The sequence below is a fragment of the Telopea speciosissima genome, chromosome 10, assembly GCF_018873765.1.
Source record: "Telopea speciosissima isolate NSW1024214 ecotype Mountain lineage chromosome 10, Tspe_v1, whole genome shotgun sequence".
Classification (NCBI taxonomy): domain Eukaryota; kingdom Viridiplantae; phylum Streptophyta; class Magnoliopsida; order Proteales; family Proteaceae; genus Telopea; species Telopea speciosissima.
In genome coordinates, this window is record NC_057925.1 from 10,258,474 (window position 1) to 10,286,400 (window position 27,927).

General features: G+C 39.3%; 2 protein-coding genes across 4 annotated transcripts; both read right to left on the reverse strand.

The window, feature by feature from the left end:
* Positions 1–45: 45 nt before the first annotated feature.
* Positions 46–24,226, reverse strand: LOC122642747 (thioredoxin reductase NTRC-like). 3 transcript variants are annotated; one of them, XM_043836326.1, is made up of 11 exons: positions 24,222–24,226; positions 17,044–17,291; positions 16,486–16,699; positions 16,265–16,370; positions 12,815–13,080; positions 7,855–8,134; positions 7,174–7,281; positions 2,067–2,156; positions 1,879–1,983; positions 1,156–1,286; positions 46–249 (listed from the first exon to the last, which is right to left on the reverse strand). In XM_043836326.1, exons 2-11 carry the CDS (start codon positions 17,261–17,263, stop codon positions 189–191), a joined length of 1,581 nt encoding a protein of 526 aa, XP_043692261.1. In that variant the 5' UTR covers positions 17,264–17,291; positions 24,222–24,226; the 3' UTR covers positions 46–188. The 3 variants fall into 3 exon arrangements, with proteins under 3 accessions (XP_043692261.1, XP_043692262.1, XP_043692260.1); XM_043836327.1 differs by lacking the exon at positions 24,222–24,226 and having other exon boundaries at positions 2,067–2,153; positions 17,044–17,319; XM_043836325.1 differs by lacking the exon at positions 24,222–24,226 and having other exon boundaries at positions 17,044–17,319.
* LOC122643196 (ran-binding protein 1 homolog c-like) lies at positions 22,749–27,816 on the reverse strand. Its single transcript, XM_043836844.1, has 2 exons — positions 27,626–27,816; positions 22,749–22,869 (listed from the first exon to the last, which is right to left on the reverse strand). The coding sequence occupies exons 1-2, from the start codon at positions 27,793–27,795 to the stop codon at positions 22,749–22,751; spliced, it is 291 nt and encodes a 96-aa protein (XP_043692779.1). The 5' UTR covers positions 27,796–27,816.
* Positions 27,817–27,927: the final 111 nt, after the last annotated feature.

Genomic DNA, 27,927 nt, shown 5'->3' on the forward strand with positions numbered 1-27,927 from the left:
AGGTTGATAGCCCCACCAAGTGAAACAGAAACATGAAAACTAGGGTTTCAAAATTGTTTTGCAAATTATGCATTGCATGATTGCACCAATCAAATTATTGACAATACAAGATAATATTGAACTCCCCTGCTTGGAAGGAAGAAAATCATATAAAAAAGGAATGCATTAGCCACAAAAATCAAGCTCCACTATTTGTTAGCCCCAATGAATTCTTTGTACTCTTTCTTCATTTTTACCCCTGGTACAGTCCTGCATATGCAGTGGAGATAAAGTTAATGATCACAAAAGAGTATGAATATAAGAACACTGCTAGGGAGACCGCCCGACATTCCTGGAACATCTATTGATTGCCCTTATTTCGGGGTCAAGGCAGTACTTTAAAACCCAACAGTTGTCCCTAGGACTGCACCCATTCTATATAAAGGTAGGAAGAAGGGGTTCCCTTAATGTTTTCTCTACATATAAATATGCATAGAAACCTTTATAGATTCATATATCTACATATACAGTAAATTTGGTAACCGCAATTTTGAAGCCCATGGTACACACTGGTTTCAAACTGCAACATAGTTGTCACGGCGGTTAGGCGACCCAAGGCGGTGGAGAGGGTCAAAGTTCAAGGCGACACCAACTAGGCGAACAAGGCGTCCAAGGCGCCCAAGTCGACCAAGGCGCCGCCTTGACAACTATGAACTGCAAACCTTCATACTTAAAACCCACCAACACCCGGACCATCAGATTCCAGTATATCAATTGGCAATTTAATAGAGCACGAATTATCATCCAAGCTGAATCAGGTCTTTCATGAAGAAAAGATAATGAGAAAAACATTAATTTCCAGTTGATTTTAGAGCCTCACAGGGGGTCCCTTTCATAGAATTCCCACAACCTTAGAAAAACAAACTTTCTAGTATGCTTCTATAATTGCTGAAGCAAAATTTAAGATGTCATGCTAAGCCTTTGAATACTACCAAAATCTAGCAATTAGGTAAGTTATAAAATGGCTCTCCAAGGAGAGACGGTGCAACAATCACGCAATTCAAAGCAATTGAATGAACTGCAACTAATGAGAACCAGCCAAGATAGCATGCAACATCCAAACAGACATGATAACCATGGAAATGGATTCCGCTAGCCAAGAGTAAGCAAACCAACCTGAGCATTTCTTTGTTTTTGAAAAACTGCACACATGGAGTACCCATAATCCCGGCTGCCTCTGCAACCTCTTGATCTTCCTCAATGTCAATTTCAACAAAGTGCACATTTTGATCAAATTCGTCTATCACCTGCAATAAATAAAGTGATATATCAATAACTGTAAGCCATACAATATAACTATGGAGCAATGTCCATACTGCAGTACATCAGCAACCATGACAGAAAGAACATTTAGATATTCCATAACTCATCAGCCACTGGACCCAATCAATAAGTTGCAAAAGCTGAGTTCTCCAAGAGCTTCTCTTAATTCCCAGATAAAAATCGGATGCTCAGGCCCTAAATGAAATGGCATATATACTCAGTTATCAGCTTGTGCTAACCTAGACAGATAGGCAACTTCACCAGTTGTACGGTGAAGCACTTTACAGAGGTTTAGAAGGATATCAAGTGGTTACAAGGGTGCAAAGCTTCTTACTCATTTGCTTTAAAAGAAAAGGGTGTATCCAGTGCATGAGGCTTCCGCCACTGTGGGGTCTGGGGAGGGTCATAATGTACGCAGCCTTACCCCTGCTTTTGCAGAGAGGCTGTTTCCAGACTTGAACCCGTGACCACTTGGTTAAAATGGAGCCACCTTACCATTGATTTTAAAAAACAGAAGAAGAATTTTATTTTTTGTCTGTGTGGGTTGTGGGGAGGGGGGGGGGGGGCCTATGATACCTTGCTTAAAATGGGCTTCAAGGTCCTACATGGACCACATGTTGGTGCTGTGTATAGCACACATATAAGTCTTGGACTTTCATGATACAACTTCCTCAGAGCGTACTGCCAAAACCAGCTCAAGTCAGCAAAAGATAAAAAAAACATTAAAGAAATGACTAAATGTATGGAGACGGTAAACAATTTACCTGACCCTTGTGCTTTGTAAGCGATATATCAAAACCCTCATGTATATCTCTATCTGTGAGTTTCTTCTCAGCCTCTTCAGTTATGGTCTGTTAAAAGGACAATCGCTTAGCAATGATGGAATATTCTACCAACAATGAGATCCCATCCCCTATTGTGAATATAGAGACACAAATAACTACATCCTTTCATGCAAGTTTGCTATACTTTTCCTTCAGAAACACATAGGGGTTGAGAACAACATGCCACTGAAAAGGCATCCTGAAACCTTGGCCATAATTTAGTTCCCAGGCATTGGTTCAGAACAAAAACAGAGAAAATTCAAACCTACTCAATTGGTTTGGTGTGTTACAACTTAAAAAGACTAGCAAAAATATCATTCCTTTGGAAGCTAATGAGGAGCAATGAATTACCAGATGACCCAGCTAAGCAAGCCACTGTCCGTCGTAAACTTTGTTTTGGGGATAGCATACAGTGGATAGTGTCATTCACTCCTTGTTATCCTCTCTCCTTATTAGGAAGCCTTTTGGGTGTTTCTTTTTGCTTGTTCAAGATTCATTTTCCAGCATAATTTTTGTTATTTAGGAGAAATAATCCCAAAGCCAAAGAAAGAAAGAAATGAAATGGCCCGAGACAGAGAAAGCTCATAATGGAAAGAGATAGGATACTGGGGAGGGACACAAACGAACAAGGAAGAAAACCATGAATCAGAGACGTGGAGAGGGAGAGACTTTAGGGACGGAAAGCCAGAAATCCCCCCCCTCCCCGCACACACATATATATCCTCTTGGAAGATGTTGATGAGCTCGATTGGGTCCTTGTCCTTGTAATTGTCCATCCCCATGCGTATGTGTTGCATCTTGAGTCTCATGTTGCAGTGCACATAAACCATTGTCTCAAGCCAATTGTGACCCAATAAGTTCCGCCTCTTGGAATGGTTAAGGGAAAAGGTGCTTCAATTATGCTCACATCCGGATGCGGAACATGTCCAGGAGAGCACCTTCAGTGCTATCTTCCTCAAGTTAGGTGCATCTTTCTGGATCATTATCCCCTCCGGTTCCCTGCCCGGTACAGTTGTCCGGTTCCTCTCACAGGGGGCCAGAAATGACGACATTACCCCCTGCCCGAACACACTGCCCGAGTGAGGTTAAGTCGTCATTTCCACCTCCTTGTGAGAGGAACTGGACAACCGTACCAGGCAGGGAACCGGACAGGAAAAAATCCCATCTTTCTCATATAGGTTCCATAGTTATCAAGGTGTCGCCTAGGCGTGACAACTATTATAGGTTCCACCATTCAGCTGCATTAGAGCATTAACATTATTCTTGTTAAGTGATGATACTTGGTACATATTTATATTGAAGTAAGAAACTAAGGTGATGGACCGACCAGGAGGAGTGTCTCCCGACCAAAACTTGCAGCTGCGGGGCCGGAAGTCTCTAGAAATTTCAGAACCCTTGGTCAAAATGTGCGAAAGGTGTCAAATTTCGATGAAGTGGTTCAGAATGTTGTATTTAAGTTAAGAGGAATGTAATGTGGTTCAGAATGTTGTAAGTTAAGAGGAGTGTAATGTTTCGAAAAATACCGAAAATTTTGTCAATTCGCTGAAATGTTTCGGCAAAACATTGTTGTGACAATATGAAAGCAATAATCACAGAAACAATGGAGACAGGAAGAGAGAAGAAGAAGAGAAGTCAAGAGAGGATAGAGAACAGCCCACAGTTGTGTGTGAAATGGATACACAAACCGTGGGGCCTTAATTACTTATTTATAATCATAATCAAGCAAGTCTAAACCAACTTAAGAACAAAACAAGCAATACCACAAAATAACAAGAAATATAAATCAGAACAACAACAACTCAGCCTTATCCCAACTAAATGGAGTCGGCTACATGGATCCTTTCAAAACAAAGTAGAGAAACTGTAAAAATGAGAGTAAAAATGAAGAAATGGGATAAGAAAAGTGAGTAATGGAAAACGAAAAAATGAAAGTAAGAGGAAAGAGGATAGCCCAGAGGATAGCCCAGGAAATCAGGAAAGTCTTAGCTACATGGTATCGATAACGTGGATCCTTGTCCTCCAATAGACTCTATCCGAGGTCATACTTGGCACAAGACCCAGACTATGCATGTCATTCTTCACAACCTCACCTATGGTCATTTTAGGCCTGCCCCTAGCTCTTTTAGCTCCTTCCATCGGCATCAGATCACTCCTCCTTATTAGGGTGTCCCCAGACCTCCGTTGCACATGGCCAAACCACCTCAGACGACATTCTCGGAGCTTGTCGCTGATCGAGGCAACTCCCACATCAGCTCCAATACGTCCGTTCCTCACTTTATGCTTCCTAGTTTTTTCGCACATCCATCTTAACACCCTCATCTCTACAACATCTAGCTTCACTATAAATCAGAAATACAATAGAAACCGAGACACTTAACATTCCCCCTCAAGCCGGAGCATAGACATCAGTCATCATCACCCAAGCCTAGCTTGGAACACCCTTGAAGAAAAAGATTCCGGAACAAAGCTTTGGTAAGCAAATCCCAAAGTTGATTGAGGGAACCAACGAACGGAATAGAAATCAATTTCTTCATCATTGCATCTCAAACAAAATGATAGTCTGATTCGTCCTCTCATGAAAAATAGAATTGTTAGCAATGTAAATAGTAGCTTGGTTGTCACAAAACATTTCCAATTTTCCATTGGTTTGTTGATAGAGAAACCAAGCCCCTGAACAAAGGAATGAAACCACATTAGCTTAGCAGCAGTGCGAGTCATAGCTCTATACTCTATTTCAGCACTAGAAAATCTTGTTACGTGCCATCAGTTCCAGCCCTGTCAGCATTAAAATAACCAATAATATCAGTATAACTGTGACGAAAATAAATAAGTCCCTTTTCGGGAGCACCTTTGAGACACCTCAATATACGGCAAGTTGCCTCCCAGTGAACCTGCTCAGGTATTTGCATGAACTGACTAATCACACCAACTGCAAACGAAATATTAGGTCGGGTAATAGCAAGACATATAAACTTGCCAACAAGTCTACAATACTGATGTGTATCTTCAAAATCTTTGTCATCAGACGCCCCAAGTTTGACATGAGGGTCCATTGGAGTATCAATAGGCTTACAACTTAGCATCCCTGTCTCATTCAGAAGATCAACGACATATTTCCATTGAGACAAACAGACCTTTTTTTACTGCAAATGACCTCAATACCAAAAAAGTAGCGAAGAGCACCCAAGTCTTTCATCTAAAAACGCTATTGTAAATATGTCTTAACATGTGCAATCCCAGACATATCATTACCAAAAACAATTATATCATCAACATAGACAACCACATATGCATGTTCACGGTCCGGTGATCTATATTTTAGGTTGGGTTACCTTGAGTATGTTGACAATGCCATGCCACCTATAGGGCTGTTGTGGTGGCCTTCGAGCATTTCTTCAGGCCTAGTATAATGTGATCATCCTACAATCGGAGGATTGGTATTGACATAGGCCTAGGGTTGTAACTTGTGAATGACAAATAGTTGCCAAGTTGTAAAATGTACTTATTGTCTATGATGGCATTTTTAGACATTGGTGTAATGTTAAATGGGTTCCCACTTTGTTAAATGTGGAATGCTTTCCAATTTTATGGTTTTCCGTTCCTAATGCATATTTCTATTGTTGTCATCAAATGTTATGTGTTCTAGGGATAAATTCTGTGTAAAATAGGTGATATAAGGGAAAGGATACAGTAAGCTACATCATACACTAGCAACCTAGGGTCTGAAGCCATACTACCACTTGGGATTTTTCTTATCCAATGATTCAAACATATGTACATAGTTGTCATGGCATCTAGACGATCCAAGGCGTTTGAGGGGGCTTAGACTCAAGGCAACACCAACACGGTGCCTGCCTTGGAGACCAAGGTGCTTGGACACACATTGACAACTACGCATGTGTAAACATGCTTAAATAGGCAATCCTTGAAGTTGAAGAACAAATTCCAGGTTTTGGCCACCGAAATGGACCAAATTTTGTGGCTTTTCGACCACTTAACCAAAACATTACAATTTTGGTGGGATTTAATTTTGGTGGGGGTCAAAATCCCACCAAAATTCGAAATTTATAAGTTTCTCCCTGACTTTAGGCACCATCGAAAAATTCCAATTCCCTACAGACTTCCTCCAAACAAACTCACCACTATAGACTGATTCCATTATCAACCGAGAGATCCTCTCTCTCCCTATTTTCTCTCCACCTACCATGCAGTTACCATTCTCTCCATTATCACATGTGCAATTCCTTGGATAAGAAGACTTACCATTCTCAGCATTATCACATGTGGCAATATCTTATGTAATCCCTAGTTTCCTATTGCATATCAATCTCTAGGATCTCATAAGATCAAGTGTAATCTCTTGTATATCTTGTATATAATCTCTACTACTATTGTGTAGAGAATTAAGGTTAATGAAATATTCACAAGTTCTATCATCCATAAACTACATGATGCTCAGAAACAACCCTCCATCTACAATCTCAAGTCATGTTTCATAAGGAGTATTCCTGCCTTCCCTTCCTGCCTTTCCTCACTAAATTGTACACATGGACTTGGCATAAGGAAGTACCCAGGCGCAAATGCTCCAACAAGAATACAGCATTAGACAGCATGAGAAATATCCTCACCACCCCTTCCCCACAAAAAAAAAAAAAGAAAGATTCAGATTTCTTAAGCAGTTCAAATTTACCAATGGATTTTCTAACAGAACTGAAAAATAAATACTAAACTGCCCTCTTCATGAGCTTCATACTACAAACTCTCTCCAAACACATTCAATGTTTCTTTCCTCTTCATTGACTGTTTTACCATCCATCTCATTTCTACTCCGCCACATATTTAGGAAAACTCAAATAGCTAAGGTGATTAAGAATCAATTCAACCCATAATCGGTTTTTTGAAAAAAGCCATGAGCTTTCCAGAAACAGAAATTGATAAGAAAAAACAGTGATTCCTCCTGACAAAATGAGTTCCTTTGAGAAAGCAAGACTATAGAAGCATTGAAATAAGTTATACAATGAATGAAATAACAATAGAAGTAAAATACCTGGTGAAACTCAACAAGCATATTATTGCTCACAAGATATCGCTCAACTGATAAAGCAGCTACACAACCTGATCCAGCTGCAGTTATGGCTTGCCTCCATTCATGATCCTGTTGACAGAACACAATAAGAAAATCTAACATTGATTCCTAGTACGCCAAATAACTGAAAGTAAGTCAAAATTAGAGGACCAGTTGGACCTATTAGGAAAATATCAAATATCAACGTGCTTACTGGAAACACAAACCCTCTGTAATAGCATTACTGAATAGTGAAATAAATGTGCATTTAGTAGTAACATAAAGCCTTATGGGCACCTCCCCTGCATACTATACACGTAAACCAAAGCATCAATTTGAACCATCAAATACGTGATCCACCTTATGGAAGAGCAGATGGAGAATTTAGAATAACATGATAATTATCAGAGATTCTAGTTCCAGAGTTTGGACAGGTGGGAGAAAAGGATAGGTTTATTGCTTGACGAGATTTAGAAAAGCAGGTCAATAAGATCATCTAGTTGGTAAGGTATTTGGACTATGCCTCCTCCAAAACCCACAAACTGAACAAATGGACAGATGGAATGAAAGGACTTGAGTAAGGTGAAGGTGACATAGCAGCAGTAACACAACAAATGAATAAAACTGAAGTCAGAAGGAAAACTCGTTATGGGATAGCATTACCTGTACATCTCCAGCTGCAAAGACACCTTCAACAGAAGTTTTTGCAGTACCTTCCTTCACTAACACATAACCTGCCCTATCAAGTTCAATTTGCCCTTCCAACAACTGACTGTTCGGAGTGTGACCTATGCCATAGAATAAACCTTTAGCTTCAATGACTGATTCCTCTCCTGTCTCAACCTTCTTAACTAAAATCCCAGACATCTGGCCTTTGGTATTCCCAACGACATCCACGGGCTCTGTATTGAAGTGCAAGGTAACATTTGGATTGTTGAAAACTCTGAAACATTCGCCATAATCAACCTGTTAAACAAACATTCAGGGAGTTGAAAATTTACTATACAGATCTTAATTAACAATCAATTAACTCACAAGAGTCATTTCCCCTATAAAAACATTCTAAACAATCAAGACTAACACATCAGTATCAAAAAAAAAAACATTATACATTACCTATCAAGCAATTCTTGACCAGAGAAAATGTTGGATAAGGGGTATATAGATCTATAGTTATGGCCATGGAACAAGTTCTCGGTCGAAACCGACCGAGATTTCCGAGATATCTCGGTTTCATGGAAAACCGAGACGAAACCTGCTTGTAATTTAAAAGGTTTGAAGTTTCGACCAGTTTCAATCGAGATAATGGTAATTTCGCAAGTTTCAACACTTATGCCAATTAAAACATGGGGAAACCTGGCTTGAAACTAGTACAAACACTTATTTATGCCAGAAACTAGGACAAACACTTATTTATGCCTAATATCATTTAAGTAAATAAGCAAATATTCATTGCTAAAAACCAAAAGTGCGGTAAAATATTCATTAGTTTTGGTGTCCAAAAAGTTATTTTCATTCAGAGCCATAGCATTCACGCACACCAAATTAACTTTGACTAGAACATAACTCCTTCAAAATAACTTTTTAGACATCAAAACAAATGAATATTTTACCGCACTTTTGGTTTTTAGCAATGTTTTACCATATTAAGATTTATAGAATTTATAGATTTGAGAAAAACCCCAACATTAGAAAGTTGAAAAATGCACCTACCATCGAAAATCTAGTTTTTGTTCTTGAACTGGGAGGTTGACTTTTTATCCTTTAGGAATTTTATTTTTTAATTATTTTTATTGGATATTTGCTTATTTATGAATAATATCTTAAGTAAATGAAATACCAAATATAAAACCATTTACTTAACTGATATTAGGCATAAATAAGTGTTTGTCCTAGTTTCCAGTCAATGTCCAAGAACAATATACACTATCAAACTTGGGTAAAAAACCATAAGTACCATTTTGAGTGTTTTTTGTGTGAAAATAGTTCATGCATTGTGTTTAGAATGTAAAAAATAGGCTGTATACAAAAAATTAGATCAAAAAAACGCATTTCTGGGCCTCGAAACCACCAACTCGAGTTGGATGGGAAAAAATCACTGGTTTCGACCAAGTTTTGACCAGTTTCAACCATATCTCGGTTTCTAGCTGGTCGAAACCCGAGATCTTGAACCTTGGTTATGGCCTACATATTTGTTGAAGCAAACAAGAATACTTGGAGTATGTTATCAAGAATACTTGGAGTATGTTATCATAGTGTATAGGAGCATTTGATAACATGTTCCACAATAGAATGGTTTATGCAAGGCACGAGGAAAATGAAAGCAATAATAACTCCACAACTTTTATCCACAACAAAAATAATATATTAACAGGGGAGAATGGAGATAAGAGTACAAAAAATAGGGGAGATCTCTTCAACATCCCCAACAAACCAGACATATAACTTTAGCAATGACGAAAAAAGATGAGAACAAAAGGTAGGATTTATTTTCATCATTTGTTAACTGTTTGAGAATCACCGGCGGAGGAGGAAGGAGGGAGAGAAAAGAGAGGGATATGTGATCACTGGTGATTGATTATCTATTACCAACACCACCACTGTCTACCTTCATGGGAGGGATATCTTTTAGTAATCACTAAGGCTCTGGTTGATTCAATAGAAACTATTTTTCTAAGAATTGGCATAAAAACAATTCTTGGCACAGGGGACAAATCAATCTCTGGAAACACCATTCCTACCATATGGCTGGATTTTAGTGGGTGTGCTAAGAAATTATTTTAGTAAAATTCAATACAAAAATTTGGAAACCAACTTCAAATTTAGTTTACTGTATGTTGTTTCTGTAAGAAGTAGAGGCATCCTTGTCCATGATACAGTTACCACCCAACAAAGACACCATTCCTATCATATGGCTGGATTTTTATGGCACCCAGCCATGCCCAAATATGGCCGAATCTAAGAGTACTTACTATTACACTAAAAGAACCTTTTAACATAGTTGAAGAGTGTTAGGACTTAAGAGTCATCAAGTATGGGAATCGTTTAAGAAGTATTACCCAAATCTAGGTTAGTAAGCTTTTCCAAAAAAAAAAGCATCCTGAAAAGTACTCCAAACACCGCTCTCAATGAAAACGAAAAATAATAATAATAAGAACAAGAATATCCATAAACTGACCCCAATGCAAACAAGCAGCAAAAAGGCTCAGCCAGTCCTCATTTGTGATGGGTTTATAGAAGCGTAAGGGATTAGGTTCAGAAACTCGGCTTAAACTAGAATTGCAGTGAATAAATAAGGGCCAGAATTCAAGAATTAGTGATAAACAGTAATCTAGACCTCAGATTTGAATCAAATTTCAGTGGGTTACACTCTCCAGGTATAGAAACAGAATATCAAATGTTGAACTCGATCCAATGGTCTGATCTCAAGTTTCAGAGGAATCTTACTTGAGATAGGACTTCTAAAACCAAAATCGATATCAGTAATTGGATGATTTCAGATCAGCATATAAACTCACTCAGATTAAGTAATAGAAGCTAACAAAATTCAGAACAGAAACTGAACAATAATCTGAGATATAATGTAAAACAGAATCTACTAATGAAATTGTAAATCAGGAAATAAACCTAAGAAAACCAGCAATCCTTGTAACACTAGGAATCCGATGAAGTGAGATAAGATTAAAAAATTGAAACCATAAATAGATTCAGGGTAGAATCCAAATGAACAATATGAAAACTGAATTGAATTATCAATAGCAACAAGAAACTGAAGGTTTTCAGATTTATAGCATAACATGAACTTAAGAACTGACCTGTTGCAGGAATTAAACAGTGAAGAAGAAGATTAGAATAAGAACATATAAGAAGGATATGACTTGAGATTCATGTCGAAGCCACTGACCCACCTAGCATCGCACCAGGCAGCAGCTGCATGACTGCATCCCACAGCATTAATCGAAGTCTCAGAGTATTGAGCAGCAAAACCACATTTTTAATAAAATCTATATGCCTTAATGGCTGGTCACAAAAGTTTATATAGACCCTCCAAATATAACTCATAACATGACTAGAAATAGCCTAAACCTACCGGTAATCAAATTGGCTACTTAATTGACCAATAAAAGTCTTAAAACAACTCCTAAACTGACTAAAAAACCTCCAGCTGTGTTAGGAGTCCTAAACCAACTAGGACTTGACATAATAAAAGAAAATCAACTCTCACTAACACTACCTGCTGATACACAATTTGTAATCCCAGTAGGTACAGGTTTGGGACCATTGGATCATCCTTCTTTTATGGAACCAAGGGCATTCCAGCACCAGCTTGTTCCTTGTCCTGTCAACCACCTGAACTAATTGATTGTAAAATCCTTACCAACCAAGAAGATTAGACTCAATTCCTTATGAACTTCAGACACGTGATTTGAAACATCTTTCATGTCCCTACTTTGACCTCCACATTCTTGTTAGCATCTAATTCCACTCCTACCTTATCTAAGATTTCCCCTCTTCTTTATCAAATCCTTGGAACCATTCAGGCTCAATTGTGACTCAGGCTAAGGTGAAGTCATTTACTAAGATCAGATGAAGCATAAGAATGTAATAAAACCCAAACATCTGACTAGCTTCCATGTTCCACTGCATTTTTCTTGTACTTCAAATTAATCAGGAGTTGAGCAGTTAAGTGCTACCTGTAAACTGGACTAAATCTTGTGGCATGAGGCAATAGTAAAGTGATTTTACCCCCTCCCCCCCCCCCCCCAAAAAGCTGAGCTTCCATTTAACTGCCATTAGTAAAGATATCTGGGCCATGTTAGATCTAGAACCCATCAAGCCACTAAAACCACTTTCTTATCAGGTTTTAGGTTGGGGCCCACATAACTAACACAATCAATAAATTGACACAAATCGACCTCACCCCAACAAAGAATCAACCAACCAAAACCTGCATGGTATTTTCAAGGTTCAGATTGTGTTTTTTAACCTACTTAATAGTTATGTTGGGTTCAAAATGAGCATTTCAAATGCAATGGAAGACTTACTCTAACCTGATCAACTTCCATCCTACGTAAATCATCAAATTAATCCCCAATATATAGATAGGTAGTAAAGTATTTTACAACTTGGTTTATCTTTCATTCCAACTATTTTACAACTTGGTCTACCTACAAATGGCATGAAGGAATAATTAAAACTCATTTTTTTTTTTTCCAGCACTGCCACCAAAAAGCAAAAAATCATAATAAAATAAGCAAATATTTTGCTCAGAGAAATACGCCACATAATTTTTTCAGTGATCCAAGCACTGAAAGATCACAGAGGACTTAAGACTAGATTAGAGATCGAAAAATTGCAGAATCCCAGAAGACTTGAGACTGTGTATGAAGAAGGTTTGTTTGGTAGAAAGAGAACTAGTAATGGAAACTGCCTAAAAGTTACGGTAAAGAACAAAACTGCAACACAAGGCAAAATAAAATTATAGCACTAAGGAATAATTAAAATGTACATATAAGAACAAGAGGACAAAACAACATTTTATCTCTTGTTTAATTTAAACACCAACACAAAAAAAAATGAACAATAAATAAAAGCAATAAAATAGAACTTAAATCTTACTCACCTATCTTGCATTGCTTTAGATGCCCTTAGTTGGTCTCTTCGAACAAGTAAATGTACATGACGGGCATATTTAGTAAGATACAATGCTTCCTCAGTGGCTGTATCACCTCCTCCAACTACAGCAAGAACTTGCCCCTTGAACAGTGGTGATGCCCCATCGCAAATTGCACAAGCACTAATTCCTCTACTCCAAAATTCGTCCTCATGAGGTAACCTGAGCCTTTTTGCAGTAGCTCCTGTGGCTACAATAACACTGTAGCACTTTACCTGAAACAGAAACCAAGTAGACCCTAAGCAACTAATAGTAATCAAAAAAGAGAACTTAACAACAATTACAAATGATACAAGACAAGTTTACAAATAGAAATCATAGTGATATTGAGGTGCTCAAGGTCAAGCATGTGATGCCATTAGAAATAAAGTGATTCATCGGTCGGCCTTCTACTCACTTCAGCATCAAAGGCCATTGTTTCTTTTGTGTGGCTATTGTAGTTTGGCGGCTTTGTAAAATAAGATGCCTCACTTCTCCCAAAGATCATAGTGACATTATGGGGGAATTCTTCTTCTTCCCCCCCCCCCCCCTTTAAAAAAAATGAGTAGCAGGATTAATAGGGAAGGAGGTGGAAAGTAATATATGAGCCTAGGGCATTAGTAAGGAGACTCAAGAGAGAATCTAGAAAAAGACAACTAAGGCTATGTTTGTTTAGCAAGAGAAGTAAAGAACACAAAAAAAAAAATGGAATATTATATTCAATGTGTTTGTTTGGCAAGAGAAGAAAAGAAACTTCTAGTTTTGAATTTTGAAATTGTCTTGACATTCTCAATTTTCTATTTTCTCACCACTTTACATTTTCTCTCTACTTTCTAGAGCCATAAGATTTCTGCACTTCTCTTGCAAGAAAAGTTTCCTTTCAAGATATTTTCTTCTCAATGCCAACCAAACGCTCAAGAGAAAATTTCAAGTTGCTCTTTCTTTTCTGTCCTTTTCCTTTTTTCTTTTTCTTTTCTTTCTTGTCTTTCCATTTCTTGTCAAACAAAAAATGACAATAAAAGTTTAACCAGAGTAAAACCCTCCCAAAGTATATGATATCCCTGTATGCTCATTGTCCAGCAAGTTTATCCACCATTGACTTGAGCATGGCGTTCATTGATGTAACCAGGAAGCTCAACTCTCTAACAAGATGAACATGCTTCCAAGTTTAATTGGCTGCTCCTAAAAGCACCCAATCACTACACCGGAATCACCTCCAAACAATAGAATATGAAAACCATGGGACTTATTGTCAAGTTAACTCTCTTACTTTTAACAGACTCCCTCATTCCCTCCCATAAAAATCTTCCTCAATAAATTTTCCTTCGTGTTGCATATGCAAAGGGGAAAATGCTATGGGAAACATGAGCCTTTTATACAGAAGTGGATGAGATGGACAATGACATGAATTTCTATGGGTACTTTCTTGATCATCATAAACAGGTTTTCAAACAGGCTACTTTTCTAGCACTAGGAATACCATCAAGGAGACGCTATCTCATCAGGTTGGTGATGGGAGTTTAAGCAAGCTAACTAAGGGTTTATGGTTAATGGTCACCTAACCATTTACAATTTGCAAATGATACTCCATCCTCTAATAGGTCATGTATAGAACAAATATACAACTTGAGTGCAATGTTAAGAACATGGCTCGAAAAGTCAGCGAATTGATTTGGTTTCGAGCTGGCTCAAAACAAAACACAGTGCGCATCAAATGAGTTAGAGTTTCGACCGATATTTTGGTCAAAATGACATATTTCTGTCATTTCGGCGAAACATTACAATGCCATTATATACTATGTTACTTTGATCGAAATTTTGTTTAAAATTTTGACCATTCCTGCGTTTCGACGAAAACCATTGGGAAGCCCTGGAAATCTGATTTTTTTGGGCCAAAAAGCTCCAAGCATTGACTGTATCAACGCATTGTGGAGCAGTACAATGCATCTACATCCATCAATTGCTGGATTTGAGTGAAGAATTGTGCAAGATTCAAATTTGTAGGTAAACCCTTTTCCCCAAAATTAATTTTTACAAAAAATAGGTTAAATATGTATTAGTTAGCCTTCAATTTTTTATATATTAGGTACTGTTGGCCAATCTACAACTTCAACAGGTCAAAATTTATTTTGTAGAGATAGTGATTATTATTATGTTGTTCCTTAATTAATTAGGTAATCATTTTTCTTGAAAAATAATACAAAATAGTTTTTATTAAGAAAATAAATAAGACGAAGGAAAAAATTAAGAATTTTTTTTATGTCTTAATTGACATAGGAAAGTTAATAATAGGTGCATTCTTCTTGCAACAATGTAAGAAGGCTGTACAATGGTTGATTAGAGAGGAGATATTGCATGGGGCTGTACCCCACCGATTGTATTTATAATGTAATCAAGTTTACAAAAGTAGAGGACCACTAGGAATCCTAGAAACAAAACAATACTAAAAGCCTATCTAAATAAACAAAAATAATTAGAAAGAAAACCTAATCTAACTAGGCAACCCTAGGCAACCTACTAACAAGAAGAACTAAGCCACGATAGGGACATTCCCCCTGTCATGGTACACTCTAACTTTCTAACATATTGCAAGGAAAGCCCAAGATAAGAAGAACAGGCAAGCTCATCTGTGTCCCTGGCCATGCCCCAATGAATAAAAGATGATTAAGTGATAGCATTTCTTCTTTCTAGGCATGAACCATGTCTTCACCAATAATGAAGTCGTTTGCACACTTTGAGTGCACATCAAGAACAAAGAGGGGGAAAGTCTGGAACAAGCCAGAAAGAAGGATGACCATCTCAGTTTTGATAACCACACCTTGGGAAATCCAGCCTCCCCAATACCCACTTATTATTAAGAAGAGAAGATATATGATGCTGGAAAAATCTTCTCTTGCCTAATATGAATTAATGATTCAAATAAGGCAGATCTGTGGCTTCTTTAAACTTTAAAAAAAAATCTGACTTTTCCATGACTCCATCATTTGCGGAGGGAGATTCAAGAAATGCCATTTTTTGTGTCTGGTATGATGAAACTGTCATGGAAGACCATAATTTTACCAAAATTTCAGGGACTTACATGCAGATTCAAGGTTTTGTTGAATAACATCCTAAATACTTCCAATATTGACCCTTTCTTATTGGCTAAAGAGAATGCATGGAAATGATTCTTCTACATCCAAAGCACATTTATAGTATCAGCTTCATTCTTGGCCTAAATCATGAGTCTCTGACAAAATTCAAAATTTGTTGAAACACAATAAATTCGTGCATTTGCATAGGCAATCAAAATGAAATTCACCAGAATTTTAAACATTTATTAGAAGCAATTGCTATCTCCCTCCTTAATTTCATAAGCCAATATACAATCAAACAAAAAAAATAAGTACATGAAAGCTACATAGTTGAATATCATCTCACCTCACGTTCACTACTTCTTATGGTAAAGGGGTTGCTTTTCACATCAATATATTCCACATCTTCTTGGTAGAGCTCTGCTCCCCAACGCTCAGCTTGCTTCCGCATCCTAGTGAACGAAATGGACAAGCATACGTCATTATAATCTGACCACTTCAATACTCAATTGAAGTATAGAAGGTACCCACAGCATAGAAGGAACTGCAAAGGATTAATTCATTTACCGATCCATCAAATCCGGCCCAGTTATCCCCTCAGGAAATCCAGGGAAATTCTCCACTTCTGTGGTAGTCATCAACTGACCTCCAGGAGAACCACCTACTTGATAACCTTCAAATACAACAGGTTTCAAATTCGCCCGGGCCGAATATATTGCCGCTGTATATCCAGCAGGACCTGAACCTATAATTACCAGATTTTCGACGCCCTTATACGTAGCTGCAAGAAGCCCAACTATTAATTAAAAAAAAACAGAGACACATTCAAACAATGCAAAACATTCCATTCAATAAGTAAACAAAGTAGTACAGAGTGATCATGGCCGCACACAAGGGGGAATCAACAGGGAGAGCTAATGAAGAATCTCATTTTAATAGAAACAATGACAAAGCTATAAGCAAAAATAAGCACGGAAATTTTTAAGAACAAAGCCGTATAAAGTGATTCAATGTCAATCTTTCAGTTGTGCAAAGTTAAAGGAGGCGGAGTTTCGAATGCAAACTGTTCAAGAGAGAGAAGGGAAGGGGGTGGCAAGGGAAGACCGAAGAAAGGGTATGCCGTACCTGAGGAGGTTGGGAGTTCCTCTGTGGATACAGAAGCTCTGACTGGAAGAGAGGAAGCTATGGATAGGCGAGTTCTAAACGAGTCAACTCCATAGATGCGTTTCCGAGTCACGAAGGTGAGGCTGTTGAAGGTAGGAAGAGCTTTAGAGAAGGTTGAAGGAGAAGGAGAAGCCATGGCCACTCTGTGAGTTAAGGTTCCGACTCCTATCCTCTCACCCATTTGTTTGAGACCATACACTAACTCTACGCTAAAAGGTCTATTTCAAGAAACAGGATTACATATACTCTCTCTCTCTCTCTCTCTCTCTCTAGTCAACCAACTAGTACATGAGAATAACCAAGCTGTTTTTCCTTACCGGTATGGCTGAGCCGTTGTGGGGTAGGATGGAAGGGGTTAGACCTAACCGTTAGACCTATCCGCTGCTGCAAACTGCAGCGCTGCTTTACTCATCCTGCGGCGCTACAGGTACCATGTGTGCCATGTGGGGTCTGCTGTGCACATATGGCACCTACAGTGCCGCACGATGAGTATAGCAGCGCTATAGTTAGAGCAATGGATAATGATCCAGACTTTAGAACATACAATAGGGATTAAAAATATGGGAGATGGTTTCCACGGCACTAGTGTATGAAGGAATCTACATGCCATACCAATGAGAGTTTGGAGAATGGTATCATCTACATGGATCTACATGGTCAAAATAGGATTGAAAAAGTTTGTGTGACACCAAGGCTCATTATGTGAGAGATTGTATATTAGAAGGATTTGGATCCTCTAGAGCCTGGGGTTGAGTGGCCATCATTTTGCACTCAACTCATAGGCCACCATGTGGATTTCATGTTGATCAAATGGTTGATAGACGAGCTCAATTCAAAATTGCCGTTCAAAATTCAAAAACCAAGGAACTTGTCTACGAACTATAGGTTTGGCATGAAATTCATTGTGGTGCCTGTGAGTTGAGCGCAACACGATGGCCGGTCCACCCCAGGCCACAAAGGATCCAAATCCATATTCGATACACTCTGAAAACTCATGATTCTTGTTCCTTCTCATGCAGTTTTTTCATGTTGGAGTCTTATTCCGCCAACACATGATGGGTTATCCCTACCTAACACTATAACAGTTTAGGCTTGCGGGTAAACGTAAAGGCTTTTGGGTTGGAATAGAGAAAAAAAAAACGCTTCCAGACTGCATTGTGTATGCTTTATTGCAATCTAGTGGTCGTGGGTTCGGGTACGAAAGGAGGCTCTACCTAAAGTCGGGGTAAGGTTGCGGTTGGGCTCAAACTAAGGTCTCAACCTAGGTGCAGCCAGACCCTGGGGCAAGAGTCTCAACGATTGAGATTTGTTAAAGATTAATTAATATTTTTTTTTTAGATAGAAAGAAAGATTACTAATTTTTAATTCATGTTGCCCTATACTTTTTGTGATTAGTAAACTCTTGCAATTTTTTATAGATCTTTCCTTTCCTTTTTAATTTTCTATTCCACGCTTTTTCTTCTTTGAAACCATGCTTCTTCATCCCTTGCTTTGTTTATTTTTTCTACCCACATTTGTTCCATTTCTTTTCTTGTGATGAAAATTGTATAAAATGATGACTAGTCTTAATGTGGTGTTAATTGAGAGGAGAGAGGGTTCCTTACGACACCAAAATTAAGGAATCTCTCACACCACGCCAATGGTGAAGAGCAGAATAGTATACTATTCGTATGAACCCAAATGGTCAAAATAGAAGACAGGAAACAATGCAAGTGGACAATTGTACATTAATGTCATTGTGAATTTTTTCCATTAACGCTATGTTTGGATGCCAAGAAAAGAAAAATATAATGAGAGAAAAGTCATGATGATGCAATGATTGTTTTACGTGTCTATTCCTCTCTTCAAATTCAATTTTTTTGAATTTTTTTCTTTTCTTTTTTTTGGCATTCAAACATAACCTAAAGAATGAAGTGTTTTTAAAAATTTTATTATTTTCCTTATTTTAAATAATACATAGGGGAATGTTCTCTGCACTTGCGCCCAAACACATGGGGGGTGGGCGAAATGACCGCCCCGTCCCACCTCATGTGTTTGGGCACAGCCTGCACCCCAAGCACTCCCGGGCGAAGAACATCGCTACATATTAGGCATTGTATTTAAAAAATATTAAAGAAACCAAAAAAGGGTTAATAATAACTTTGATTTAGAAACCCCCTGAAAAAATGAAAAATGACCTCAATACTTGCTATGATAGTTTCAATTATCTGCATGACACCATCAACAACTTAAACCTAAGTAGCAATCAATGGGAAAATATGGACCACACAATTCACTAAAAGTACTTTTTTTCCCAATGAAAATGTGATTCCATAGGGCACACTTCCATCCATATCTTTCCATGGTGCATACTTCTATCTATATGTTGTGATTGTGCACATTTTGGTCATTGAAACTACAATATTGAACATTAAGATTATTTAGTCAACCTCCCCCCTCCTCCCCCCCCCCCCCCCAAAAAAAAGAAGCAACCATTGTTGTAGAACACATTTTAATTCACCTCATAGACCCCATGCCTTTCTTCTTTCTCATTCAAAAAATGGATTAAATCATGTCCGGTTCAACTGCATTATCATGTTAATTTAGGTCGAATAAGATTGAAATTTGAAAAAGTTACCAAATTACCCACCCAATCTATATTTTATCAATTTATTCAAGACAATCATGAGTATTACAAAAGCGATTTTCTTATTGACCTATCTTAAGATGTCAATTAACTTGTAACCTTACTTTTTTTATCCTTGTAGTATAACACATTTCTTCTTTTAGTGAAGGTAACATATGTCATTTCATATGTATACATGAAACACAAGTAAGATAATGACACCGGTTGAAAATGACATAACATTAAGTACATTTACAAATAAGGGAATAATGTTCTCTGTTCGAGAGTGTGGTCTACACTAGCGCCACCCTGTGCCTATCTCTCTCCTCAAAGAAATGACATATTTGCACCTATTGGGGAGGGGGATTACCTCCTACTTGGTACAAAATTGTTTAGGATTTTAAGTCTACCCTCCTTCCATTCATGAATAAAAAAGTTGTAGAAAATAGAAATAATGTCCATTTATTTAGGGCAATGATGACAAATTACTAAATGGTTAAAAGGAATGAAGACAAAAACCAAGAAAAGGAGATATTGAAATGTTAAGACAACTTCTTTTGAGATGATCTATTGTACTCTTTTTTTGGGTAAATTACATGTCTCCTCTTGGTTTTGAAACTAAATTCAAATCACCTCCTGATTTTTTTAAATACTCAAATCATCCCTTGTATTAGACCCCAATGTGACAAATCAATCCCTATCGTTAGTTTTATACTATTAAGCGATGATGTTAGCCTGTTAAATAAATTTAAATTCCTAAACTACCCTTGACCAGTGTTGATTTAGGATTGTATCTTTGTAACTAAAAACCCTAAAATCAGTCATCTTCCTCATATGACCTGCAACCCACCGGCACTGGTCCTTGCATCTCTTACCCCTCTTCTTGCATCAACCATGGATCCAATCTGCAAAAAGCATCCTAAACCCACCGTTAAGTTTCTTTTAAGTTCCTTTTAATGGTGGGTTCATTCCTCGTTACTTAAATTGATCTCTGGGTTTTCTAGGGTTTCGTTGCTAAGCCGGAGATGTTGCCAGATGGGTCTCGTGAAGTCGTTGCATCGAGTGAGTCAAACAAAGCACCGTAGTAGGCGTTGGCCTCGCCCACCTGAGCTCTGGACGACGCTGTATTGGTATTCATCTCCTGCCTACCAGCTTCACCACCAGAGGGGATAACCCTTTCACCAGTCTCAGCAATTGGTCTTGGGGGTTCTCCGTTGATATACTCTCGTTTGCCATTCTGTACAGCTTGAATGCGAAATTCATCGCCAGTGCCTCGTCGGCATTGTACCCCAGTGCTTCCCTGTCCAGATCAGTGATTCTACGACTCACGGCATTGAATTTAAGGTTGACATCCACTCAATCGGCTAGCTTTTTCAGCCGATCACCGACGGCTCATAACTCCTTTTCGTTTGGGTTGCTACAAGGTTCATTGACGGTGGTGGGCTTGCCCGATTGTCTCTCTGCAAGAGCATGGATGAGGGTCATGTACTGGCCGCCCTGTCCGATATCAAAGTCCACGACATGGACATTATTGGGTTGTTCTCTTGTGGCTTCTAGGATTGCTAGATTGGCCGCCATGAACCCGAGTTTGAAACAGGGGGAGGCTTCATACCACATTTGTGTTGCAAACATGTGCTCGGTGCTGCCGAGCTCCACCACCTGTGGAGGATTCTCAGCTGGGTTGACTCTGGATTGGAGGGCCGACCCCATGTAAGCCGTCAATCTTTGCTTCGGATCGTCTCTAGCGTTTGAGACCTGTTTTACTACTTTTACCTCCCCTAATTCTCCCCTTCCCTAAGGCTATCGATGCTCATATTGCGATTTCTTCAGTAGGATCAATCCAGGCGATGAACTTGAAAAACCTAATTTCCACGAAAAAACAGGTCAGGAACCAAATCAACAATAAAAATCTTGTCGTTCCAAGATTTAAACCCAAGACTTCTTCTTTGATGTTTGGCTTGGACATCTCCATCTCTGGCGGCTTCTCTGGTTTCTCCTCGCGCTCACAGCACAGCGACAACATCTCCATCTCCGATGGCTTCTTTGAGAGTGGGAGAGAGAGACAGAAGAGATCGTGAAAGAGAAGAGAGATGATAAGTGAAAATGAAAATGAAAAGTCAAATTTGAAAAGTTAAAATTTGAGGTTAAATTTGTCATTTCACTTTTTTTTATTTATTTAAGTTAACACCGTTAGGTAGAGGGGGGCGGATGAATATTTTAAAAAATTAGGGAGTGATGTGTAATTTACCCTCTCTTTTTTTAATCTCAGCTCCATTAATGGCCGACTCTCTTATGTGAATTCCATTTGAGCTAATCCCTTCGACGCCTTCTCCTCCTTGTTCTTTTGGGTGATTAGGGGATGCCACCATGGCCAACCAAGGTCAAGACTGAAGACTGAACCAGTGAGAGAATGCCCTTAAATTGTTCGATGAAATATGAGAACCGTATTTCAACTCTATAAAAAGAATCTGATTAAGAGATAAAGCAATTTGAAATTAAGAATGCACTTAAGCTGAATATGTATCCAAAATACATTTTGAAAATGAAACTGTATAATCTCAAAATGGGAATGCATACCAAACATAACCTAAGTGCGCAAAAACAAGTGAAAAGAAAATGTAACCTGCTCAATATCTGGAGTAGATGATAAGATTTACGGTAGACTGTTGAATAGTTAGTGTTTTGCGCTGAATCTTTCAAGGGTAATTTACACACACCACCCCTGAGGTTTTGTAGGTGGAGACATAGAGGCGACAAGAAGGGTTGCAACGATTAGTGCGAGGAAGAAGATGGTGGTTGTGGGCTGTGCAGGTGTGAAGAAGGTAGAGGAGGAGAACCAATCGAGCAAAGAGAAGGGAGGCTCTTGAGATTGCAGCAATAGCAGCACACTAGCGGGGACTTTTCGAGTCGCAGCGGTGACGAGGTTGGACGAATGATTCGGTGGCAGCCGAAGAAGACAATGCCTGAATTTCAATTTCACGAATCGCAATGGTGCCCCAAATCATTTAGTTTGAAAGCAGATAACCTCACCAAACCCATTTTTGACCAGGTTCAAAGAACATCAAAGAAGCATTGAAGACTTAACTTTCCCTGTTTCCTTGTGCTTCAGAAGCTTCACGGTTCCAACACCTCTCTCTTTCCACTGATTCCCTTCCTTGTCAAATCGATAAAGTTTTGCTTTTCTGCATACGAATAGGACCGATCGAAATCGAAAAATCAAACAATCAGATAAATTCACCAACAATATAAATAAAAGGGAAATTTACACATGCCACCCCTGAGGTTTGACGAAAGGATATTTTCACCCCCCAGTTTTGGAAAATTTTGCGTACCCCCCTGAGGTTTGCAAACGGTAACAAATAAGTCCATTCCGTCAGTTCATGACTAACACTGTTAAAAATTAGACTTGAATTGACAGAATTGCCCTTCTACGAAGAAACCCAAAAAAAAAAAAAAAAAAAAAAAACCAAAACCTACAACTCATCTTCCCCAATCGATTAGGGAAGATGAGTTGCAGGCCTCAAACCTCTTTTAGCTCGTGCCTTTTAATTTGACCACTCGGGGAAATTTTACTTAAATATCTATGGTGCCTAGATATGGCATACCTGTAAATCTTAATAGAGAAGTATTACAATAGACATGAGAAGGGATGTAGATATGAGGTTTGAGTTGGGTGGCGGTGGGCATGTTCTAGATCTGGAAATCGGAGTCAAAGATGGGGTTTTGGGTGGTGGAGGTGCGATTTGTGGATGTGGTGGTGGTGAGAAATTGGATTTGAAGAAGATGATTCAAGAGCTGGATTTGCCCGATGTCCCTCGGGTCTTCATCTGCCCCATTCTCTTGAACCCAAAGTTGAAACCCATTTTCTGATAACACCCTACAACAGAGGCATTTGAAGAAACGAAGAAGATCAGGGTTCCTCTCCATCTCCCATTTCTCTTATTTTTTTAATTGTACACCTCCGCCCTGTCTCTCTTTCTCTAATTTTTTAAGATATGGATGTGGGCGGCTTGTGGCGATGCTTGGTATGCTAGTGCATGGATGGTGGCATGATTGCGTATGCGATTGCAACAACGGTGGCCATTGTTGGTCAAACAACGGTCCAGGGATCAAACCATGGTTCCCTAGGGAAACCAATATACAGAAAAATTAGGGTTTTGCATGCCCTGGGTTATCCCATGGTGTCCCATGGGTGCCCCATTAAATTTTAGGGTTTCCCATGGTCACCCATGGGAGCCCTGGTGCATCCCTATTAGGGTTTCTCCTTCCTTATTGCGTTCCATAAAATTAATTATCACAATAGGGACGGAGAAATTCATCTCTAGTCCATCACATGGCAAGAGGGATCCATCCCATACTCGAATGCGCAGCGGAATTAAATCGATTCAAGTTTCTTTCGCATCCCAAAAATATTAATAATCAATAAACTGAAGGAATTAATAAAGAACTGCTAACCTGGTGAGTCTCAAGTGTTGCTCCTCCAATAGACAGTGGTTCTTCCTCCAGTGAGCGCTCCAAGCAAACAGATCTGAACCTCCAATGGTGCTACCAAAGTTCTACACGCCAATCCCAGATGCCCTCAAACTCCTCAGTACAGATCTAGGGTTTCACAAACCCTAACTCTCAAACACAGGGGAGAGAAGCCAGAAGAAGAAGAGAGATCACAAGAGGGAGAGAGAGAAATCAAAAACGTAGGAGAGAGAGTGTCTGCTCAAAAACGCGGAGAGCTTCTCTCTTCTGCATTTTGGTCCCCTATATATATTATTAGGATTTAATAGAACCCGTGTGAGAGTCTAACTCTCTCTCTCTTTGTTTGGCAGTTCTGTTTAAACTCAAAGTGCTACACAGGTGAAGAAACAGAATCTAATAGGAAAAGTATTATTTAGATTCTTTATTTAATTATTAATGAATAATTACAATTAGCACCTAATCCATTATTTAAATAAAGAATCAATTAAATTAGAAAATTCCAAATAACTCCCTATATGATAACAATTTATCATATACAACCCCCCACTAATCAACACCATCATTATGGAATCTAGGGCATGTACGCATGTACTGCCAAACCCAAATCTATAGTACATGTCCATATACGAGCGTCTATGCATCTGATCGGGTCCCGCAAAACTCGATAAAACACTTTATTTAAAATAATTATAAATAATCTATCATTTTATGTAAAATAGATTTTTGCAAAACCATTTCCAAAATGGCACTGGATCCAGATTCCGATCCGACCATGCACAGACAGCCTCTATCTTGGTGTTCTCCAATCGGGCAGTGGTGACCATGTTGGATAACTCCTTCACTCACAAAGTGATCACGCATTTCCAGAACACCGGCTTTGACTCGCTTGAGTCTCAGTCATTGATGAACCAAAGAATGCGATCACATTTAGCAGTGACAGGGTTCTCTCAGGCACAGGGTGTCGGTGACACATGTCTATCCCTTCCTACATTTGGCAGTAATACATGAGGGAATCGACAAAGTAGATTCTTCGCCAATGCACACATCAAACATGTGAGCACTCGCATTTGTATCCTGACATCACATGTCTGGGCATACCCAATGCGACGACCATATAATAAGGGTGCCCAGCCCAAACCCTAGTTGTGACTAGGGGTGTCAATGGGTCGGGTTGGGCCGGGCCTGCCTAAACCCTGACCCTGACCTTAGAGGTCTTAACCTAAACCCTGACCCTGACCCAACCCTGGCAGGGCCAAGAAACCCTCAACCCTGACCCGACCCTGCCAGAGTTTTCCCTAACCCGGCTCGGCCCGACCCGACCCTGATAGGGTCGGGCAGGGTCGGGTTGGCACTGATTGACCCTGACCCTGACCCTAATTTTTGTTTTCAATCCCATCAAATTAATACATGTCTATATGAAAAAAAAAAATCATCAAGGAAAATTCATTTAACAATATGAGATGCATCAAGTAAAACAGAGGAATTCTCCTATCACAGGCACATTGAGGAAAACAATCAAATGAGACAAAACACTAATGAAATCTAAATAAATAATTTCATTTGTAGAAAAGAGGAAGAAGACAATAAACATAGGGTTAAAAGTTGTGGGAGAAAGTACTAACCAAGTGGTGAAGAGCTTGAGAAATTGAGCAAGAGAAGAACGTGAGGAACGCAGAGAGGAGAGGGAGGTTACTGGGGAGAAAATTAGGCGAAGATGTCGATCGGGAGTTGGAGGATGCATCGGTGGCATCGGACTTCGTGATCAATCCCACAACTTTTGTCTTCCAAAGAAAAGTCAATATAAGAAGTATCCTAGCAAGCTCGGGAGAGGAGAGGTGTTTGGTCTCTGTCTCTCTTTCTCTTGCTCGCTGCCCGCTACTTCCTCCGTTCGCTGCTGTCGTCTCCTCCCTCGATTTTACGCAACTTTGACTTCCTTCGAGGGCTTTGAGTGGGAAGAAACGGAAACCCCAATGTCGGACCTCCACTCCTCCGATCTCAACCGGAGTTTTAGTACCTGGACTCCTGGAGGGATTGATCGTCAAGGGAATCGAAGGTTTGAAGCAGGAAGGAGAAAGGGCAAGGCAATGAGCAGCGTCAATCGAATAAAAACTTGAAAAGTGAAAACCGAACATTGAAAACAGATTTAGGGTTTAGTTATCTTTAGGGCTTTTTTGTCTTTTCCTTTTTAATTTTTCTCAGTTATACTGATATCTATAATTACATATATACATATACACAGTATTATATATTTATAACTAATAAAGGGTCGGGCCGGGCCAAGCCCGAGGTGTTATCCTGAACCCGACCCGACCCTGCCAGGGTTAGACTAAAACTCAGCCCTGACCCGCCCTTCGGGCTGAAAAATCAGGGTCGGGTCTGGGTCCGGGTCGGGCTCAGGGCGGGTTCGGGCCAGCCGGGCTTTATTGACACCCCTAGTTGTGACTACCATTTTAAGTAAAACTTAGGGACACATAATGCTAAAAAAGTTTATATCGCATGTGACAATATCAAACTAATTTTGTATAAATGTTCAATATAAAGGTGAACTGGGTTGAACCAGACCGAACCGGGTTTGATGGACACACACTTGTCCAACAGCCATCTGTTGGGTGCGAGATGTGGCGAAGAAGACTGGAGAGGATGGTGGCGGGGCTACAGGGGACTGAGAGAAGGAGGATTTGAGGTGGTGGTGGCGTGGCAGCGGCGGCGAGGGAAAAATAGCAGAAGGAGAAGAAAAAGTAGGAGGAAAGAAAAAGGAATGGGTTGCTCTACATTTGGTGCTTCAATCTTGAAATTTTGTAAAACCACTTGGTGCTTCATTTGGGGAAGATGAGGGGAAATCGAATTGCAGCCTCTGGAACCGTCTCAAACAGCTTGAAATCTACAGATTTGGTGTCGCCTAGGTCTGTTGGAACGATCCAAAACACCACAGCTCTAGAAATCAAGTGGTCTTTGGACTACAGATTTCTCAAATTGAAATCAGCGGTAATCACTTTAGGTCTGCCCCACGTGCAAATGGGTTCAATCGAAGGGGTTTGTCCTTATGGTTTTGAAACCCTTATGGTTTTGAAACCTGCAACTCATCTTCCCCAATTCGATTGGGGAAGATGAGTTGCAGGTTTTTTTTTCTTTTTTTCCTTTGTAAGGGTAATTTTGTCCATTCACCTCTTTTTTTTTGGGGTTCTTCTTAGACAAGGGCAATTCCATCAATTCAAGTCTAATTTTTAATAGTGTTAGTCATGAACTGATGGAATGGGCTTATTTGTTACCGTTTGCAAACCTCAGGGGGATATGCAGAATTTTCCAAAACTGGGGGGTGAAAATATCCTTACGTCAAACCTCAGGGGTGGTATGTGTAAATTTCCCTAAATAAAAACTCCATCAAAAAAGGAGAAGCTCGTAAATAAATCAAAATGACGCTATAATACTAATTGATGAACGGAAGGGTATTGGAAGAGAAGTGATTACAAGTCGAGAAGGACATCTTCTTCTTCCTCTCCAGTGGTAACAACAACTCCTTCAAGCCTAACGATTGGAGCAACCTGAGCTCCTGTATCTTCGTCTTCACCGGCTGCAACTTTTGTTACCTGTTCCTCTCCCTCCTCTTTGCTCTCTGCCTCGTTACTCGCCATGATCATTGCAAACAACAACACAGTGGAACTCGGGAAGAGAGATTCTGACTTTTGAGAGAATGAGAGATTGGGAGAGAGAATTGAATGCAAAAGATGGGTTTTAAACCATACAAACCCTATTCTTCCTAATAGCTATAG